Below are 16869 nucleotides of genomic sequence, written 5' to 3' on the forward strand. Positions count from 1 at the left end.
CTAAAAATTATTTCATTCCCTAATTATTACAATGATCCCCATATTAAAAATAAAAAATTATTGTATTTTCTCCTCAAAAATTTCTCTTCAAATTTAACAAAACAAACTTTATTTTTTTAATAATACATGTAATACATCTTTAAGAAAAAATTGGGGCCCCAAGCCATTGCTTGAGTGGCTTCATAGTCTAGCCGGCACTGGTTATCAACAATCCGCGCTCTTCTGACATATTTCCCTCGCACCGTGACTCGATCAATCGAGGGTAACTCATAGACCACATTACTTAACTCTCTTTTTATCACATTTTCACAAATACAAAGTCAATACGTATACTATTTTATACCTCCAACCAGACTATATATTTATGCTGGGTGTGTGTATGTTGTTATCTTTCATTATACAATCAATTAAAATATTAGTTTATACGAATCTTATGTTGAAATGAATTGTTCCAATTATTAATTTTGTGAAAGTGGGTATGGAGGGGCCGAAGTTGCTGTTGGGCTTTAAACATACTCAGCCTGCTAGTACGTAATATTTTTGTTTTCACCCTAAAAAATGGTTTTCCCGCTCAAGCCACCATTACTACTATTTTGTTGCAATATTTTCCGTAAAAATCGGTCACATTGTTTATCATCATTCATATATGCACATAATAATACTGACATTCCAAAATTTAGAGGAGATCAAGGGGAAAGAGAAATGCAGAAAGAGTATTATTGGTGCTACTTGAGAACTAGGGTTACACTAGTTCATAATGGATTCCCCTGAAAAGATATCAACCATTAACAACACAACTTTATCTTCAGAAACTGCACCTGTCCAAGTAAAATTCACTATCTAAAACCTTTTATTTTTATAAGGATATATGCATGTGTTACATTTTACATTTTTCTGTTTCATTGGATTTAGTTAACGGGTGCAATTTAGTTTCAATTGGTTTGGGGATTTTTCTGAAATTTTGTTGACTTGTAATTTGTTTACGGGTAGTTTGGTTTTATGGGTTTTTGTTAAGTTGAGATTAAGTGCAAGTTACTTTCAAGTGCGTTGATGCATTTTCGAAAAATTCTGAATTCACGCTCAAAATAAAGAAGTTTGACTCTCGAAATCCGAACTGTGTCACATAAATTGCGCTGTTTATTTTTCAAGTGCAATAGGTCTTCGTTAAGGTGCAATTTAGTTTCAATTTGTTTGTTCCTTTTTTCTGATTGACTTTTTTTAAAGAATAATTTGGTTTTAAAGAATTAATGTCGGAGCTGTAGGGGTTTTTCCTGAATTTTATTGAATTGTTGTCTGCTTTTTGGTTTACTTTCAAGTAAATCCATTGTAGTCTATGTGGTTAGGATACTCGGCTCTCACCCTGTGAGAGCCAGGTCCAAGGCCCGGCAACGAAAATTTATTTCGAGCCTTGGAGCAACGGTGAAGTTGTCTCTGTGTGACCTATAGGGCACTGGTTTGAGCTGTGGAAGCAGCCCACTAATGTTTGCATTAGAGTAAGCTGTCTACATCACACCCCTTGGGGTGTGGCCCTTCCCCAGAGCCTGCTAACTTGGGATGCTTTGTGCATTGGGCTGCCCTTCAAGTGGGTTGAAGCCTTTTGCAGAAGTTGTTGAATTCTGAGGTTTTGGGGTTTTGGGTTGATGAGATTTTGTTCAGTTGAAGTAGGATGCTACGTACTTTTAAGTGGCCAGTGTTTTTTCTTGGGTTGAGTATTTGAGTTCTAGGCCGTGTGGAGGAATCAAAGATTGTATATGCTAGAGTTTACGGTCTGGATATTGTATTTGATTGATTATTAAGTTTGGATCAATGACCGTTCTTTGGTTTCTTGGATTATCTTGTTTAACAGGATTTCATAAGGTTGAGTTCTTGTACGGTGTGTTTCAGTTGGTTTGACTTTTGGGTTGGTATATTGTTTTATCCAATTTTGTTGAATTTACAGTCTGGGTCTTGAATGGTTAATTTTAATGATTAGAGTTTTGATTCATTATGGTGTCTGTGGTTTGATTACTGCTTTCCTTTAAGGGTGATTTTCTGATCTTTTGGGTTGGCTAAAAAATTAAATGACAAGCTATAACATTGTAGCAGGATTTGTTTTAGGCATAGTTTGTCTATGGTTAAATTGAGGACGGAACATGTGAGCATCTTTTTTTGCCTGTGCTTCTGCTTTAAGAGATTTAGCTGGAATTTGTAGTTTGATGTTTTGCTTGGTCCCAGTGTTCTGTTATTGGAAATGAAAGATATTTTTCGATTCATTTTTGATCTTGCTGGCTATTCACGTTTTTTCATTTCTGCTTCAGGCAATGGTTTGATATTAGTATATTATTAGTTATTTTCATACCCTTGTCACAATCACCCAAATTTTGCATTGATTTAATTTGTAATTTCTTTGAGGCTCTTCATTGAACCCTGAATGTTTGTCAACTTGAACCAGTTTTTAGATTAAGGGTGTATGCTGACTGCTCCAAGGAATGAGTTTTTTCCTTATTCAATGCATTTCTCTTACTTTTTTATTTTGGTCTCAGGACTCACCTGTCTTCAATTATATCAGCAACCTCTCTCCCATACAGCCTGTCAAGGGCGCTCCAGTTGTGCAAGGTTTCCCAGGGCTGAATTCTCCTCCTCTTCTGTTTACCTCACCTCGAATTAGTGCACACAGTCGATCGAGCTTTCTGAAAAGGTGTTATAAAATTGTCTTTAAGAGTCTTAGTACTTATAATGCTGATAAAAATATGCTATTCATTCCCATTGGGCAAAATCTAACTATGTCTGAACCTTAAACATATCAGGAGCAAGTTTCCTCAACTATCCGGTGAAGCGTTTTCTGGGAAGAATGAGGATTATAACAATGCTATCACAGATTCAGATGGCACTGGAGTATCTGTTTCTCAATCGAGAAGTGAACTAAGCCCTTCTGTTCAGAAATTATCTGATAATAATATCTCTGTGCATGAGCAAAGCGGGAGTCCCATAAGATGTGTGGATGAATTCTTAGTTGATGTTTTGAACTCAGAGTCCGGTAATCCATCAAATTCAACTAACACCAGCCCAAAAGTAGCTGATGCTATTCCTCAATCTCCTAATAGTGCAGGAGATTCAAAGGAATCTGTTGCTAACATTGCAAGTAAAGATGCTAGAAAAGATGAGATTCCAGAAGATGCAGCCAGTGTTGTTGTAGAGCAAGCTGAAGAGGACAATAAGGGAAAGTCCTCATCCAATCAGAAAGATATAGGGGTTTACTGTACCAATACTGATTCTGATCCGCCATCTCCCGATTTAGGCACAAAGATTGTTCCCGACTTGCCTGCTCATAGTTCATTGCATCATCATTATGGTGACCGTAGCATGGCTCTGGTAAATACCGTCTTTTTCTATTTGATTTTGGTAGGAACTCATGTTATATGAGCTATCTATGTCATTTCATTTTTTTTTGGAGTTGCAGCTTTCAAGGGCTAACCACACTATGTTGGACGAGGCTTCTAATACACAGATCAAATCATTGGAGACTGCACATGACTGCAGAAGTGATAGTGATAATATTAACACAATGTCAATTGCACCAGATGAAAGCATTGTGCAGCATGATTCTCAAACCAAGGTGTGAGATGTTCATATCTTGAGCTATAGCCCAAAATTGAACCAAAATTGGTAATTCTGCAAATTTAGTGAGATATAGGAAAATGAGTAATATACTTCCTCTTGCAACTCACTATGTTCTCATGTCCTTCTGTCAACATGCTTGCTTAATGTTTTTAATGGTCATTGGCCCATACCAAAATCCTCAGTGCATAACTTGTCGTTTTAACTTATGGTCTGTTTATTTGCGCTTTGCAATTCAGTCTATTTCACTACAAGTCATCTCGACATCGATAAGCTTATTATCATAGTTTTAGAAGATGAAATAAGACATGCCTTTTATACTAATGATTTGGAGTTTAAAATCATGAAGAAGTTAATATTTTTTTATAGTTGAGAAATCCCTCACGAGTTAGCTTATCCAACTTCAGTTGGTCCACACGTTAAATTTGAGAGCGTATGGGCCCAACCTTTTCCTTGCTCCCATGTAAATACTAGGCGTCAGTTAGCGGCAAGATTTGAACTCGTGACTTGCACCCTACCCACTGAATTAAATCCCTAGTGGCTCGTTATATCTACTTTGGATGCACTTCCATTTAAATGAAGTAAAGCTTCAGCTCTCCCTTGCCCTCTAATTCGATAGATGATCGAGAATGGAGGAAACACTTACTTTTGCCCTTCCATCTGGAATGTTTTGACTCCATAAAGCGAAAGTTATGCCGACATGCTATAACTAAAACATTTTGGTATTGCTGAATCTGATATCTATCCTTGTGCCTTTATTCTTGCAAGATTCCTAACGTTGATTAGTAATTTACAATGAGTATGATGTCTGGGCTAAGAGATTGGTGAAAAACCTTCCCTTTTTGTTCCTCAAGGCTACCTCATGCCAAGTCTCCCCGAGGGCTAGTGGCGCAAGGTTTCTTACTCGGTGCATAATGGGCCCGCCTCTTTGTTCTTCTCCATTTAAATGCCTGGCTTCTGTCGACAACATGGTTTGAACTCGTGACGTGTGCTTAACCCACACATCACACGCTGCACTCTTTTATTAGACCAAAGCCATGGGGGTCTTTATGCCTCCATTTTCTCCTTTCTCATCTGCCATTCAGTTGGTTTATAATCCGTCAATATGACAGAATAATTTGACTGTTTTTGCTGGTAACAAGGAAAAACACGTGCATCCTCATTTCATTGTCCGTAAGCACGTGTTTGAACCCACGCAATAGGTTTCTGAAAATGCTGCCAATGTCCATGTTTAATTTTCTTAAGTCGGTGACTATATGTGAAAGGCCAGCACAGAAAATCACAGTTGCTTTTGGAAAAAGTAGTATAAGGAATTAACAATCTTGATTACACTATTGCATTTTATCACGATAAATGAACACCATATAGTTCTGGCCTAAATGGTTAGAAAAAAATGTAGGCTGGTCAGCATCAAAGCGGAATACGTAGGCGTTGTCTCCAATTTGAAGATGCTCAACAGAAGACAGTGCCAGCTAGCTCGGGTTCACAGAATGCTTCAGGTATTGTGAACTGCTCAATATCACCAGTCAGTTCTGCTATCTTGGAGGTCGTGGAACCAGTTTCGTCCAATAGATCATCAAGTGCAAGCAGTAGGCCAATGACCCAACTGGCATCTTCCTCTGTTAATTCTGAAAGCCCTACTGTGAAAGTCCCAAAGCCATCTGGTATTGGCTTACACTTAAATAGTATAGTTAATGGTATGGAAGCTGGTTCTGGTGCAACTGTAAGCGTGAAATCAACTGAGAGGGGTAACCTGAGCATACGCGGGAAGAAGTTGACGTCCATGATGAGCTGTCATTCTTCTGAGAATGTGGAGAGTTGCTTGATATCTTCAAATGTGGTTGGAAGCAATTTGACAAGTGGTGACAATGACAGTAAACATGAAAGTCATGTGTCAAATGCAGAAAGTGTTGCTGCTTCTTTGCCTCTTAATAATGCAAAACCTTTCTATGAGGCTGTGCTCTTGAAGCCAACGGAGCAACGAAAACCTTTATATGAGACTGTGCTCTTGAAGCCAATGGAGCAACGAAAACCTTTATATGAGACTGTGCTCTTGAAGCCAACGGAGCATGCAAAACCTTTATATGAGACTGTGCTCTTGAAGCCAACGGAGCATACTCCAAGTAACAAAAGGAAGTTTAACTCTGAACATACCGACAGCCCTATGGATTACAATCAATCAAGCCCCAAAAAGAAAAGGCAAGCGTGTTTTTTTTTTTTTTATCTCTCGAAATGGATTGTCTACATACTTCTTATGCTTGTTTGTGTAATTCAGGAAGAAACCCTCAGATGGCAATGATGGCGATGGGTGCAAACGCTGCAATTGTAAGAAGACCAAGTGCTTGAAACTGTAAGTTTGAGATATTTGCATCATTGGTCTTCAACATTTGTTACATATCTACTGATTTTTTGTTTATATTCAGTTATTGTGATTGCTTTGCCGCTGGAGTATATTGTGTGGACTCTTGCTCATGCCAAGGTTGCTTCAACAGACCTGAATATGAAGACACTGTTCTTGATGTGCGACAGCAAATCCAGTCTCGGAATCCCCTTGCATTTGCCCCAAAAATTGTGCAGCATTCCACTGGTTCCCCTGCAAATAATTTTGGGGTATTCAACTCTTCTGAGAGTTTCTTTTATTCAGGAAGCTCAATTACCTGATAATTGACATAGCCACTTGCAATATTACAGGAGGATGGATCAAGTTCTACGCCTTCCTCTGCAAGGCACAAAAGAGGGTGCAACTGCAAGAAGTCAATGTGTTTGAAAAAGTACTGTGAGTGTTATCAGGTACATTTCTCTCGGATACCATGCGTTGTAAATACTCTCTGATTTTTATGAATTATCTAAGTAAGTCCTTTTCCTGTCTTAATAGGCTAATGTTGGATGTTCCAGTGGATGCCGCTGTGAAGGATGTAAAAATGTCTATGGCCGGAAGGAAGGTATTAGCAATTTTCTGTATTTCCAGAGCTAAATGTCTTTTTTACTTAAAAAACAGCCTACCATCTTAAGCAGAATGTTATTTTGCCTATGCTTTTGACTTTCGCTACTGATACTTTTGTTGATGGTTTTTGGTATGTATTGCAGTGTGTAGGGTTTCCCATTAAGTACATGAAAATGACTATTTTTGAGATACTTCTCGGGATAATAGTCAGAGGCCGATGGAGCACTATAGCTTGGGGTTCAATTGAACCCCAAACTTTCGATGCGGGGTATAGATTTATGTGTAAAAATTTATTAAAATTACAATAAATAGTAGATATGAGCCCATAACTTTAGAAATATATTGGTTTAATGCCAAAAATTTAAGATGTTGAACCCCTAGAATTTAAATCCTAGATCCGCCTCTGATAATAGTAGAAAATATGTAATGCCTCCTGGGCTAGTGGTAAAGAGTGCAACATGTAATGTGTGAGTTAGATGTACGTCACAGCTTTAAATCTTGCCGCAGACAAAAGCCTGGTATTTAAGTGGTGAAGGGTGGAGTAGTGGGCCACTATCCACCAAGTTTCGAATCATATGACACTAGCCCTCGGGGATTTTGCGATTATAAAAAAAATAAACAGATAGGTTGTGGGCTATTGCACAGGAGCAGGGTTTACCCTGTGTGCACCCCAAGGGTAGTGGCTGCGCGTTCCCTTGTCATAAAATAAAATAGAATAAAAATTAACGGATAGGTACTACAGTTGTCTATTTGTTACTAGAACTTATATAAGGGCAGAATCTTTTTCTATCACAATATAATGTTGTGAGGTTTCTCAGATAACTTAAGTTGTGGACAAGTCCAGATGTAATTTTTTTGAATGTGCTTGTCTCACAGTAAAACTGGTTAATTGTCTAAAATAATCATAGTAGGTAACCAACCTAATATAAAATATGTCTTAATGTGCTTGTCTGATAGTAAGTGGTCAGCTGACAATTAATTGTTATGTGCGTAGAACAACATATGTTGCTTTAAGCTTCCCAAAGATGGAGAATAGCAAATGCTTGGGGTTGGCGTAAGCAAAAGGTCTTGCCTTTCTAATCGGTGCAAGCCCCAAGGTTCAAGTTAGGTCTGGTTATATAAGCCTAAGCGAGGTCACTCTTTTGTTTGTTCAGTCTAAGTGAACTATGCATGAAAATGAAAATAGAGTGTTGTATCATGTATGTGATAAAAAAGTGAGTATATTATAAATAACACATATATGCTAGCCAAACATGGTTTTCCTCATTTTTTCTCTTCCTCTCTGCTAGTTAGAACTACGAAATGCATATCCTAGCTGTCGTGTGTCCACGCGCTCTGTAAAATTAAGTCTTAAGAGATCATTTTGAATTTCAAATAACTCCATCCATCAAGGACACAAGTGCAAACCTATTCCTAGATAAGCCCGTGTGACAACTATGGTCAACTTGGTGAATTTGACGACAAATTGAGCCGGTTTTCTTGTAACTTCGGAAAGGAAGTGATGGCTTTGCTAGAGTTCTTGCTGATATGAATTATTACATCATCTACATGAAGTAACTAAAGGTGGAGTAATTGTAGATAGGGCCACGGGTACCACCTTTTCTCCTCATCTATCCTTTCTAACCATGAACATGCTTTCTTAGCCTTTCGTATCGAGCCTGGCTTGAAAAGGGTGAGAATAGCATGCTAACTAAACAAGAGGAAAATATTCATGTAAAACAAGTGTTGAGAGCCAATTTGGATGATGGGGGCAAGGCTGCCCCTCTTCTGTTCACCTCTACAAGGAGAGAGAATAGCTTCTCAATCTACTCAAACTAAACAAGAGAATTTTATTACTCTATGTTAAGTTGTGTGTCTATCTAATCTAAAAGTTTAAGTTGTTAGAGAGAACACCCTTTTATTTCCTTAATTATGTCCTCAACACGCCCTCTCACGTACTGGCCTGATTCTTTTTCATGGGCCAAGCATGTGATAGTTCTTTTTGATAATGGGTGGTGGTCAGATTCGAACAACGACCTCTGCCTACTTTGTTATCATGTTGAAGTTGCGTGACCAACTCATCTAAAAGCTTAAGCTATTAGAGAGAAGTAAATAACACACTTTTGTTTTCTGAATTATGTCTTCAACACTCTTCATTTCTCTTTCTATTGTTTCCGGCTATGTATTTGTACATAATACTGAACCATTATCCTGTTTTAGAGCTGTGCTCGTAGAAAAAACATGCTTGCTCTTGCCATACAATCTAATTAGTTATAGACATTCATGTACTTTTTGCTCTATATTCCTGGTTCTCAAGATTGAGGGGTCTACCTTGCTGGACTCCTATAGAATTCTTTGGGAATTTTCTATTCTTTTCAACCCAAAAATGAGTAGTTAAGCATTCAAAAGTGTGGGGCTAACATTTTCCTTGTTCAGACTAAGCAAGAGAAAAAGAATTCTTGTACTTCTGAAACATAGTGTTAGTACCTCAATTCTCCATGGTGACAATATTTCATATCTCGGTGATTTGATCTAGTATTAGCTCTTGAGCTGTCTTACATTTTCTTTTCTTAGGCATTATGCTGTCCATTATTTTTCTTTCTGTTCTCTAACCTTTTTTTTTTCTTTTTTCTTTTTCTTTTCGCGTTTAGAATACGGAAAAGATTTGGTGAATAAACATTGCATCACTGAGAGACTGGAAAGGTCAGTTGAGGAAAATGTGGAAATGGTGACAGCTACAAGTGGGTTATTGCAAAGTGATCCAAGAAATCAATCCAACTTAACTCCCTTGACACCTTCATTCCAGTGCTCAGAGTAAGATCCCTGTGATTTCTGTTGTTCCATCAGTTTCTATCATGAGTACTTCCTATGATTTTCTCATTTCTACTTCTGAAAAACGATTTTCTTATTTTCGCGCTTACTGTTGGTACCTTTATGCAACTCTAGCCGCGGGAAGAATGCATCAAAATCTTGGTTCAATTCTGGACAATACCTTTCTTCACCTGAATCTGGCCAAGCTAATACAGCAGCTTATGGACTGTCCCCAGGATCTCCTAGAAGTTCTAAGAATCATGACATAAACCAGGAAACTACTAGTGATATTCTTCTGGATCTTGATACCTTTGGTCAGGATTTTAATTATGGCAATGCAAAGTTAGCAAATGAAATCTCAACTGGGTTTCATGTGACTGGCAATATGGATGATCTTTTGGCGCTGCCAAAGTCACAAGATTGGGCAAGTAATTCAGGTGGTCAACTGATTCCTCAAACTGTCCATTTCCAGGACACGCGGCCGCTATGCTGGCGTAACTCACCGATGACCCCTATGACCCAGTTTGATGGGAGTGGAATGAATGCTCAGGAGTTACTAGACTCTGGTAAGAAGCCATATGTGACGGAAGATGACACACCGGAAATACTAAAGGACTCTTCTATACCCCAAAATGGTGTGAAAGTAAACTCCCCAAATAAGAAGCGTATTTCTCCACCTCATCGTCATTTGAATGAGCTTGGTTCTAGCTCATCTGGAGGAGGCTTAAAAACTGGCCGTAAATTCATATTGCGAGCTGTTCCTTCTTTCCCACCACTTACCCCATGTGTTGAATCCAAAGATGTTGCAGCTCATAGTACCGATGAAAAAGGATAGCAGCAGCAAATAACTAACACTACAAGAGGTGACAAATGTTGCTTTTCTCTCTCACTTTGGCACAATACCGAACCTGACAGCTAATGAGCTGTGTTAGTTATTTCTCTGTTTCCTACTGAAACTTGTGCCTAATTCTCAGCTGAAGGCGTCACAGAGAACTAGGCTTGTTTGGTAAAGAACAAAAGAAGCTTTTTAAGTTATGAACATCCTTGCATGAATAATGTTGTTTCAGAGGAAAGGCGTGCAGCAGCTTGGTTTCATTGTCCACACAGCGAAGATGGGAGAGAAATCCGTAGGTTCCTTTGCTTTCATATGAGAACTTATATTTTAGATAAAAATGAACAAAATTTTAGTTTCTTCACCGCGTCTCATCATGTGAGGATTCTTGCATTACTTTGTACTAGATTTCAGATTCTTTGCTTGGCCTATTTTCTGCCAAGTACAATAATTGCTACTCGTATTTTACTTGGCTCAAGTTGTATTTGATGGCATTAGGATGATTGTACTTCATATGAAAGAAGAATATTACAAAGCCAAGTCCCTTATTCACAAATGTGCAGCATACCCCTCTTTACTAGTTTCTGAAGTCATGCTTTTCCTTCTCTTGTCAATGGCCTCCATTGGTAGCTAACGTTAATCGAAAGCTCTTCCCCTAGTTTATATGACAACTTTGTTGTTTTGGAGATCTTTTAAATTGTTTTATGACCATCCGTCCTTTTACATTTTTTAAAAATTTCAAGAATTGAAATTTCTGTTAGCTAAATATAATTTAAGATTTTGATACAATGATATCTTTAGTCAACATTCTCAATCGTAATTTTAATATTTTTGCCTATCCTTTTTATAAAAAACATAATCTACTGTATTTGTTTTCACTCTTGTGCGATCAAATCTTTTCTTTGGTTCACTTTTTCTTGGTTTGGCCTCCGCTGTAATAAAATATTACTAATAGTCTGCAAACCAAAAATGTCCCTAGGCATTCATATACATGTCAAAACCAAAACAGCATCTCAACTTGGTTCTCTCTCTACTCCTCAACAAGAAGGTTACTTGGGCTTTATCTTCTTTTAAGTGGATGATGTGGTCACTTTAAGCGGCCAAATTGTGTTGTTCCAGAAGGAAGAAGATTTACCTTAGAAAGTTTGACCTTTTTCAATTATATAGATAGGTAAATATACAGGAGCAATAATTTCTATATTTTAATTTTACAAAAAACAGAAATCGTTTTTTGTGTGGCTCACTTGTTATGGAGGATTGATCTTCAGATTATAAGCATGAATTACGTCATTCCTCTGAGATCTTAAAAAAAAAAAAAAAAAAAAAGTAAAGTATATATTAATGTGGATGTCCTAGTTCCCCACTTCTTTCACCATTATATTCCACCTCTGTGTTCTCAAATCTTTAATGCCATAACCTCCCACACCTCCACAACTTCAACCATGATCTTTCCCCATTATGTCAATGATTAATGTCTTTTAAGACATCCCTTTTGTAATCCTATCTCTATGTAATTGTATAAGTAGAGACATGAAATGTGATATGAAACACACTTGATACTTGAAAGAAATAAGAAATGCTCTCCTCTCTTATCTCTTTATTTCTATTATTTTCATTCTTTAATATTGTTACTCTTTTAGCGTAATTTCACAAGAAGGTTTGGGTTTAGTGAGGGAGGGATATTTTGGGACTTGTAAAATATGCCGGGATAATAATTTAAAATTAAGCCAAAATATGCCGGGATAATAATTTAAAATTAAGCCATAAGTTGGTTATTTTATCTTGTTTTGGTTTAAAAATATTTTTGATGTCCGGGTACCAAAACAAGGAATGCGCCAACTAACCATCTTTTAAGTCATAGTACTTCGTATAGTTAATAGAAAGAACGTTATAGTATTAAAGTTTAAATAGATTAATTAAATAAATTTGAACTTTTAGAGAATAATATTTCTAGTCAAACACTTTTTCTCAACGATGAAAAAGTTTTTATAGAGCACTTTTCTTAAAACATTTTTTTTTTCGAATAATGATCATATATGATCGACATAAAACTAGAAAAACAAAACAATATACTTCCCTCAAACAATTCAAAATAATATAAATTATGAGTCTATATAACCTTGATGTTGCATTTTCTCCACCAACTTTTCATATCTTTCATTTGGAAAAAAAAAAAAAAAACAATTATTTTGGAGTGTTTGCTATTGAAACATATTAATAACTCTCCAATATGATAATTATTGATGCGGTCCAATACACATACACGGATACGTAGTCGACAAGTATTATAATAATGAGTTGAACATCATTTCCACAAGGAGTTTCAATTATGTTTTCACTAAATTAAACTATTTTCAATTATCTAGTCAAAAATGAGATCAACTTTCTTGAATTGCTTAAAACCGTAACAAACAATAATAAATAAGTTAATCTAATCACAAGCAATTCTGTTTTGAACACTCAACATGATAAATATGATGAATAAATGATTGTAGAGTTATGGTATGCACTTCACAATCTTGTTAAAAGTCCAGATTATTCGAATTCTTAATTTATCGGAGTTACTAATATACAAGATTAATTTTACTCATTAATATCTTTTAATTTCAACTAACCTATATAATTTAAATCCTATTTTTCGGATTAGAGATGGGATAAGCAAGACAAATAGAATCTATCCTTAATGACAAATAAATTTCTCAATGCCCAGGACCAGAATTTGCCCTATTCAATCTTATTTCAATCAAGAATCTCTTTTCAAGTGCAAAGTAAGACTCACGAATAAAGTTCAATTGGTGATAAAGCAATCAAACATTGATTCTCAAATATTGAATGAGTAACTGAGAATGATAAATTCATTCGCCCCAATCATACCAAATTTCAACTTCATGTCAAGATCACATAACCTTAGAAATAAGAAATAAGAAATTTAGCCAAGCATAGGACCATATATAATAGTATCACATTGTATTGGGCTAAATCCACGCCCGGGCTATTCTCTGTAGTTAAGAGCCCGGATAGGCCGGGAGGGCTCTCGTAGCTGGCATCCACTCCCATCAACTCGGGTCACATCAGCAGGTCTTGATCAGAGCGCCGAGTCAGGGAAGCACGTGGGAGTGCAGTAGGGTCACATCAATCGATCGTAGGGGTTGAAAAGTCTCGTTTGATTTCTATATAGATAGCTTATCATGTAAGATAGGGACACGTTCACTTCCACTCTTGTAACCTATCTCTCATTTCTATTCCTAAGCAATAGACATCTGGACATATCGTTGGATCTTAAAACATCTGTTTGTCTTGCATTATTTTCTTGTTTATTAAGCTCGGCTCTTTCAATATAACTTTGATAATCTGAAACACTGACCCCGAAAAGGAGAGTTTTCGGGATTGGATACGACCTACTTGTCTTTAAACCCATAAATTACAAAGCTCTAACTGATTATCCGTTTTCACCGGAAAACTGTTTGGCGCTATCTATGGGGATAGATAGTTGTAGAGTTGTCCCGATTTACAACGGAAACTCTAAAAAAAGAAGCTCACGCTCATTCCAAAACCTCTAAACAATAACATTACGATCAGTCATGACTGATTCAGGGAGTAGCTCATTAAAAAAAGCGGGGAGATACTTCCTTAGGGGCGTTATTCCAGCAAAAAGAAGAGGCGTCTTCATCCTGTGGTAGAAGAGATGTATGGAGAAGGGGAATCCCTCTCTAATGCCGCCCTGAGCATGATCCTGGCGGCCAACGGTGCAAGAATGGAGCGTATGGAAAAAATGTTAAACTCTTTGACTAGCGCAATGCCAGGAGAAACCCGTCGAACGATCCAATGAACACTAAGGCGCCAGAAACCTCTGCAGAAGGCATGGAGCAAGTAGGGTCAGGGTTTGCTGAACAAAACGCCAACCTGACGAGGCTTTCCAGGCTAGAAAAAGAGCTTCATGATCAGATGAGTCAAATACCCGGGGCTCCCCCTATCTAGAAAGGAGTAGGGGCGAGACAATATGGAAAGTTAGCTTACAAATTTAGCGCGGCCCCTGCGCCCATCCCTAGGAAGTTCAAAATGTCAAAAATACCCAGGTACGATGGGCCCACGGATCCTGAAGAGCACATCACGACCTTCGAAGTAGCGATCGCGGGGCACGACCTCAACTGACACGAGATCGAATCCGTCATGCGGAAAAAAATTAATCAAATGCTCATAAAGGAAGCACTTTCATGGTATACCTTTTTGCCCAAAACTTCTATTGATTCTTTTGCTGCTCTTGCAGATGCCTTTATAAAAGCTCATGCGGGGGCATAAAAAGTCGAAACACACAAAGAGGACGTTTTCACTGTCAAGCAAAGGAAAGATGAATCGCCCCGCAGTTACGTATAGAGGTTCTAACCGGAGAGGATGACTTTGCCTCCCATTCCCCAGGATTGGGCGGCTGCGACATTCGCTGATGGCTTAAACACCGGTGGTTCAGACGCATTGAAAAAACTAAAGAAAAGCTTGAGGGAATTCCCGACTAAGTCTTGGAATGAAGTTAACAACCGGTACACCGCTAAGATGAGGATTGAGAATAATCTCAGAACGGGATCCCGAATCGAAATTAGAGGAAGGCCCCAGGAAAAACCTAAAACTGCTGTCCTATTTAAGCAGCGGGGCCTGAGAGATTGGTATGATCCTTATGTAGCTCGTCTTCTTCCGAGGAACGAGGCTAGAAACAACAGGTCACAGTATGATCAGGGCTAGCCCAGAAGTAACAGAGACGCACGACGTTATGGACCGTCGAAAGACTCGGGTGGCTTCCTATAACTTCAACGTAGAAGTCAGAGAGTTGATCATGGGAATGAAAGACATGACGGAGGCTAAATTCCCAATGGTTGTAAGGTCCAACCCCTACCGGCGGGACATAAATTTGTGGTGTGAGTATCACGCTATCCAGAACATTCAACTGAGAATTGAAAATATCTCCATTATGAGGTCGCAGACTTGTTTTGAAGGGGGGCATCTGAAGAAGTTCTTAGACAACTAGAAGAAGCGTGACACGAAAAAAGGGGCCGGGACTTCCCACAATAGGCCAAAGACCCCAGGAAAGGATCAACGTGATCTTTAAAGGAAAAGTGGTTAGAGCGGTATCTCAAGAGTCGCAACAATGGGACTCATCTCCCACCCGAAAAGGGATAGAAATCACCCAGAAGATATCATTACAAATTTTGAGTTTTAATGTTAAATGTGTACTTGTCGACCCAGGTAGCTCCGTGAATATAGTGCTCCTGCGAGAGCTCATAGAGATGCAGGCGACAGATCAGGTAATCCCGGTGATAAATTTTTTAACCGAATTCAACCTGTCGAGTGAGACCACTCGAGAAAAAATCAAGCTGGTCACTCGTGTAGGAGAAATCCCCTCGGATGCTCTGTTCGATGTCGTCGAAAAAGGGAGGCCTTATAATCTGGTCCTGGGAAGGCCATGGCTACATGCCATGAGGGTGGTCCCTTCGACTTACCGTCAGGTTCTGAAGTTTCCCACCCCGTTGGAGATTGCAGAGATTCAGGGAGAACCGGAGCTCAATCAAGGAGACATGACCATGACCACCGTCGAATGGGAACTCGGAGGTAGCGGTCACTAGCAATTACAAAACCCCTCTCGAAGTCCTACTCTCGATTAGTCTTAGTAAACCACAGACAAAAATCATCCCCCCGGAGGATGCAATGGATCGAATACTGAGAGGGTTCGTAGCACCAGAAGTAACGGATGTAGGGAGATCCATGGCGGAGGAGCTAGAGCTGATTGCTTGCCGAACAAACATCCCCGAGGAACAGGTATACCTGGGCTCGGGTTTGAACCCCGGGTCCTGGGGGGACATACTTAACTTCTTGGCGAGTAATTCATGTGGCTTCACTTGGCAGTGGGGGTGAATGTTGCTAGTGTTCCGATGGATTTAGCCATTCACAAACTGATCATGCACCCCGACAGTCAACTCGTCAGGCAAAAGAGGTGCCCGGTGTCGTCAGAGCATAGCCAGTTCGTCAAGGAGGAGGTGGCTCGACTCATTAAGATAGGGGCAATCCATGAAGTGAAATACCCCGAGTGGCTGGCCAACGTAGTGGTACTTCCTAAAATTCCTAATAATTTTCATATGTATTTAGATTTAAAAGACCTGAATAAGGCATGCGTCAGAAGCTCGTACTCCATGCCCCGTCTTGACAAAGTTGTCAACTTGGTGTCCCATCAATTGTAGTTTCGGATTTTTCGGGGGTTTAAAAACCGATTTGGGCCTGGGGGAAAGAAAAAATTCGCCAAAAGGGGCTGGTCCTCTTTTTTGTCTGCCTTGGAGAAAACGTGGCCCACCCTTCCCTCAATTCTAAGGGTATTTGAAGCCGGGTCAAACGGAAGGGCGATGACATTCGTTAAATCCCGGGGAAAAAAAACATATAAAACATTTCACGAAACATTTGACATCTCGTAAGAACAATTTTAAATTGAACCCCCAAAAAATGCGCTTCGATCTCGGCAAATTCCTAGGATTAAGTGACCGGGGGGGGGAAGTTAACCGGTATATCGGCGAAGCGGGGTCCCCCCCTTTTTAATGCCGAAAGGCAACTGGCCAAGAGTAATAAATTGGGGAAGGTTCATATTCTCGGACGATGCCAAAATTTTTGGGGGTGTTAATAAAAAAAAAAAGATTTTAAAGGACCCCAAATGTCGGGCGTTAAGGGCCTA

General features: G+C 38.8%; 1 protein-coding gene across 2 annotated transcripts; it reads left to right on the forward strand.

The window, feature by feature from the left end:
* The first annotated feature begins 514 nt into the window (after nt 1-514).
* LOC132029759 (uncharacterized) lies at nt 515-10719 on the forward strand. 2 transcript variants are annotated; one of them, XM_059419105.1, is made up of 12 exons: nt 515-826; nt 2523-2677; nt 2787-3351; nt 3440-3595; nt 4997-5796; nt 5873-5947; nt 6021-6207; nt 6289-6387; nt 6473-6539; nt 9172-9334; nt 9467-10194; nt 10306-10719. In XM_059419105.1, the coding sequence occupies exons 1-11, from the start codon at nt 758-760 to the stop codon at nt 10164-10166; spliced, it is 3036 nt and encodes a 1011-aa protein (XP_059275088.1). In that variant the 5' UTR covers nt 515-757; the 3' UTR covers nt 10167-10194; nt 10306-10719. The 2 variants fall into 2 exon arrangements, with proteins under 2 accessions (XP_059275088.1, XP_059275087.1); XM_059419104.1 differs by having other exon boundaries at nt 520-826; nt 9467-10719.
* Nucleotides 10720-16869: the final 6150 nt, after the last annotated feature.

Source organism: Lycium ferocissimum, chromosome 9 (genome assembly GCF_029784015.1).
Source record: "Lycium ferocissimum isolate CSIRO_LF1 chromosome 9, AGI_CSIRO_Lferr_CH_V1, whole genome shotgun sequence".
Taxonomy (NCBI): domain Eukaryota; kingdom Viridiplantae; phylum Streptophyta; class Magnoliopsida; order Solanales; family Solanaceae; genus Lycium; species Lycium ferocissimum.

Bases quoted from the DNA above. Each gene is read 5' to 3' on its own strand.
- LOC132029759 (XM_059419105.1), top strand. From the start codon at position 758: ATGGATTCCCCTGAAAAGATATCAACCATTAACAACACAACTTTATCT. The intron at 2,678-2,786 runs GTGTTATAAAAT...TAAACATATCAG, and splicing joins CGATCGAGCTTTCTGAAAAG to GAGCAAGTTTCCTCAACTAT. The intron at 9,335-9,466 runs GTAAGATCCCTG...ATGCAACTCTAG, and splicing joins CCTTCATTCCAGTGCTCAGA to CCGCGGGAAGAATGCATCAA.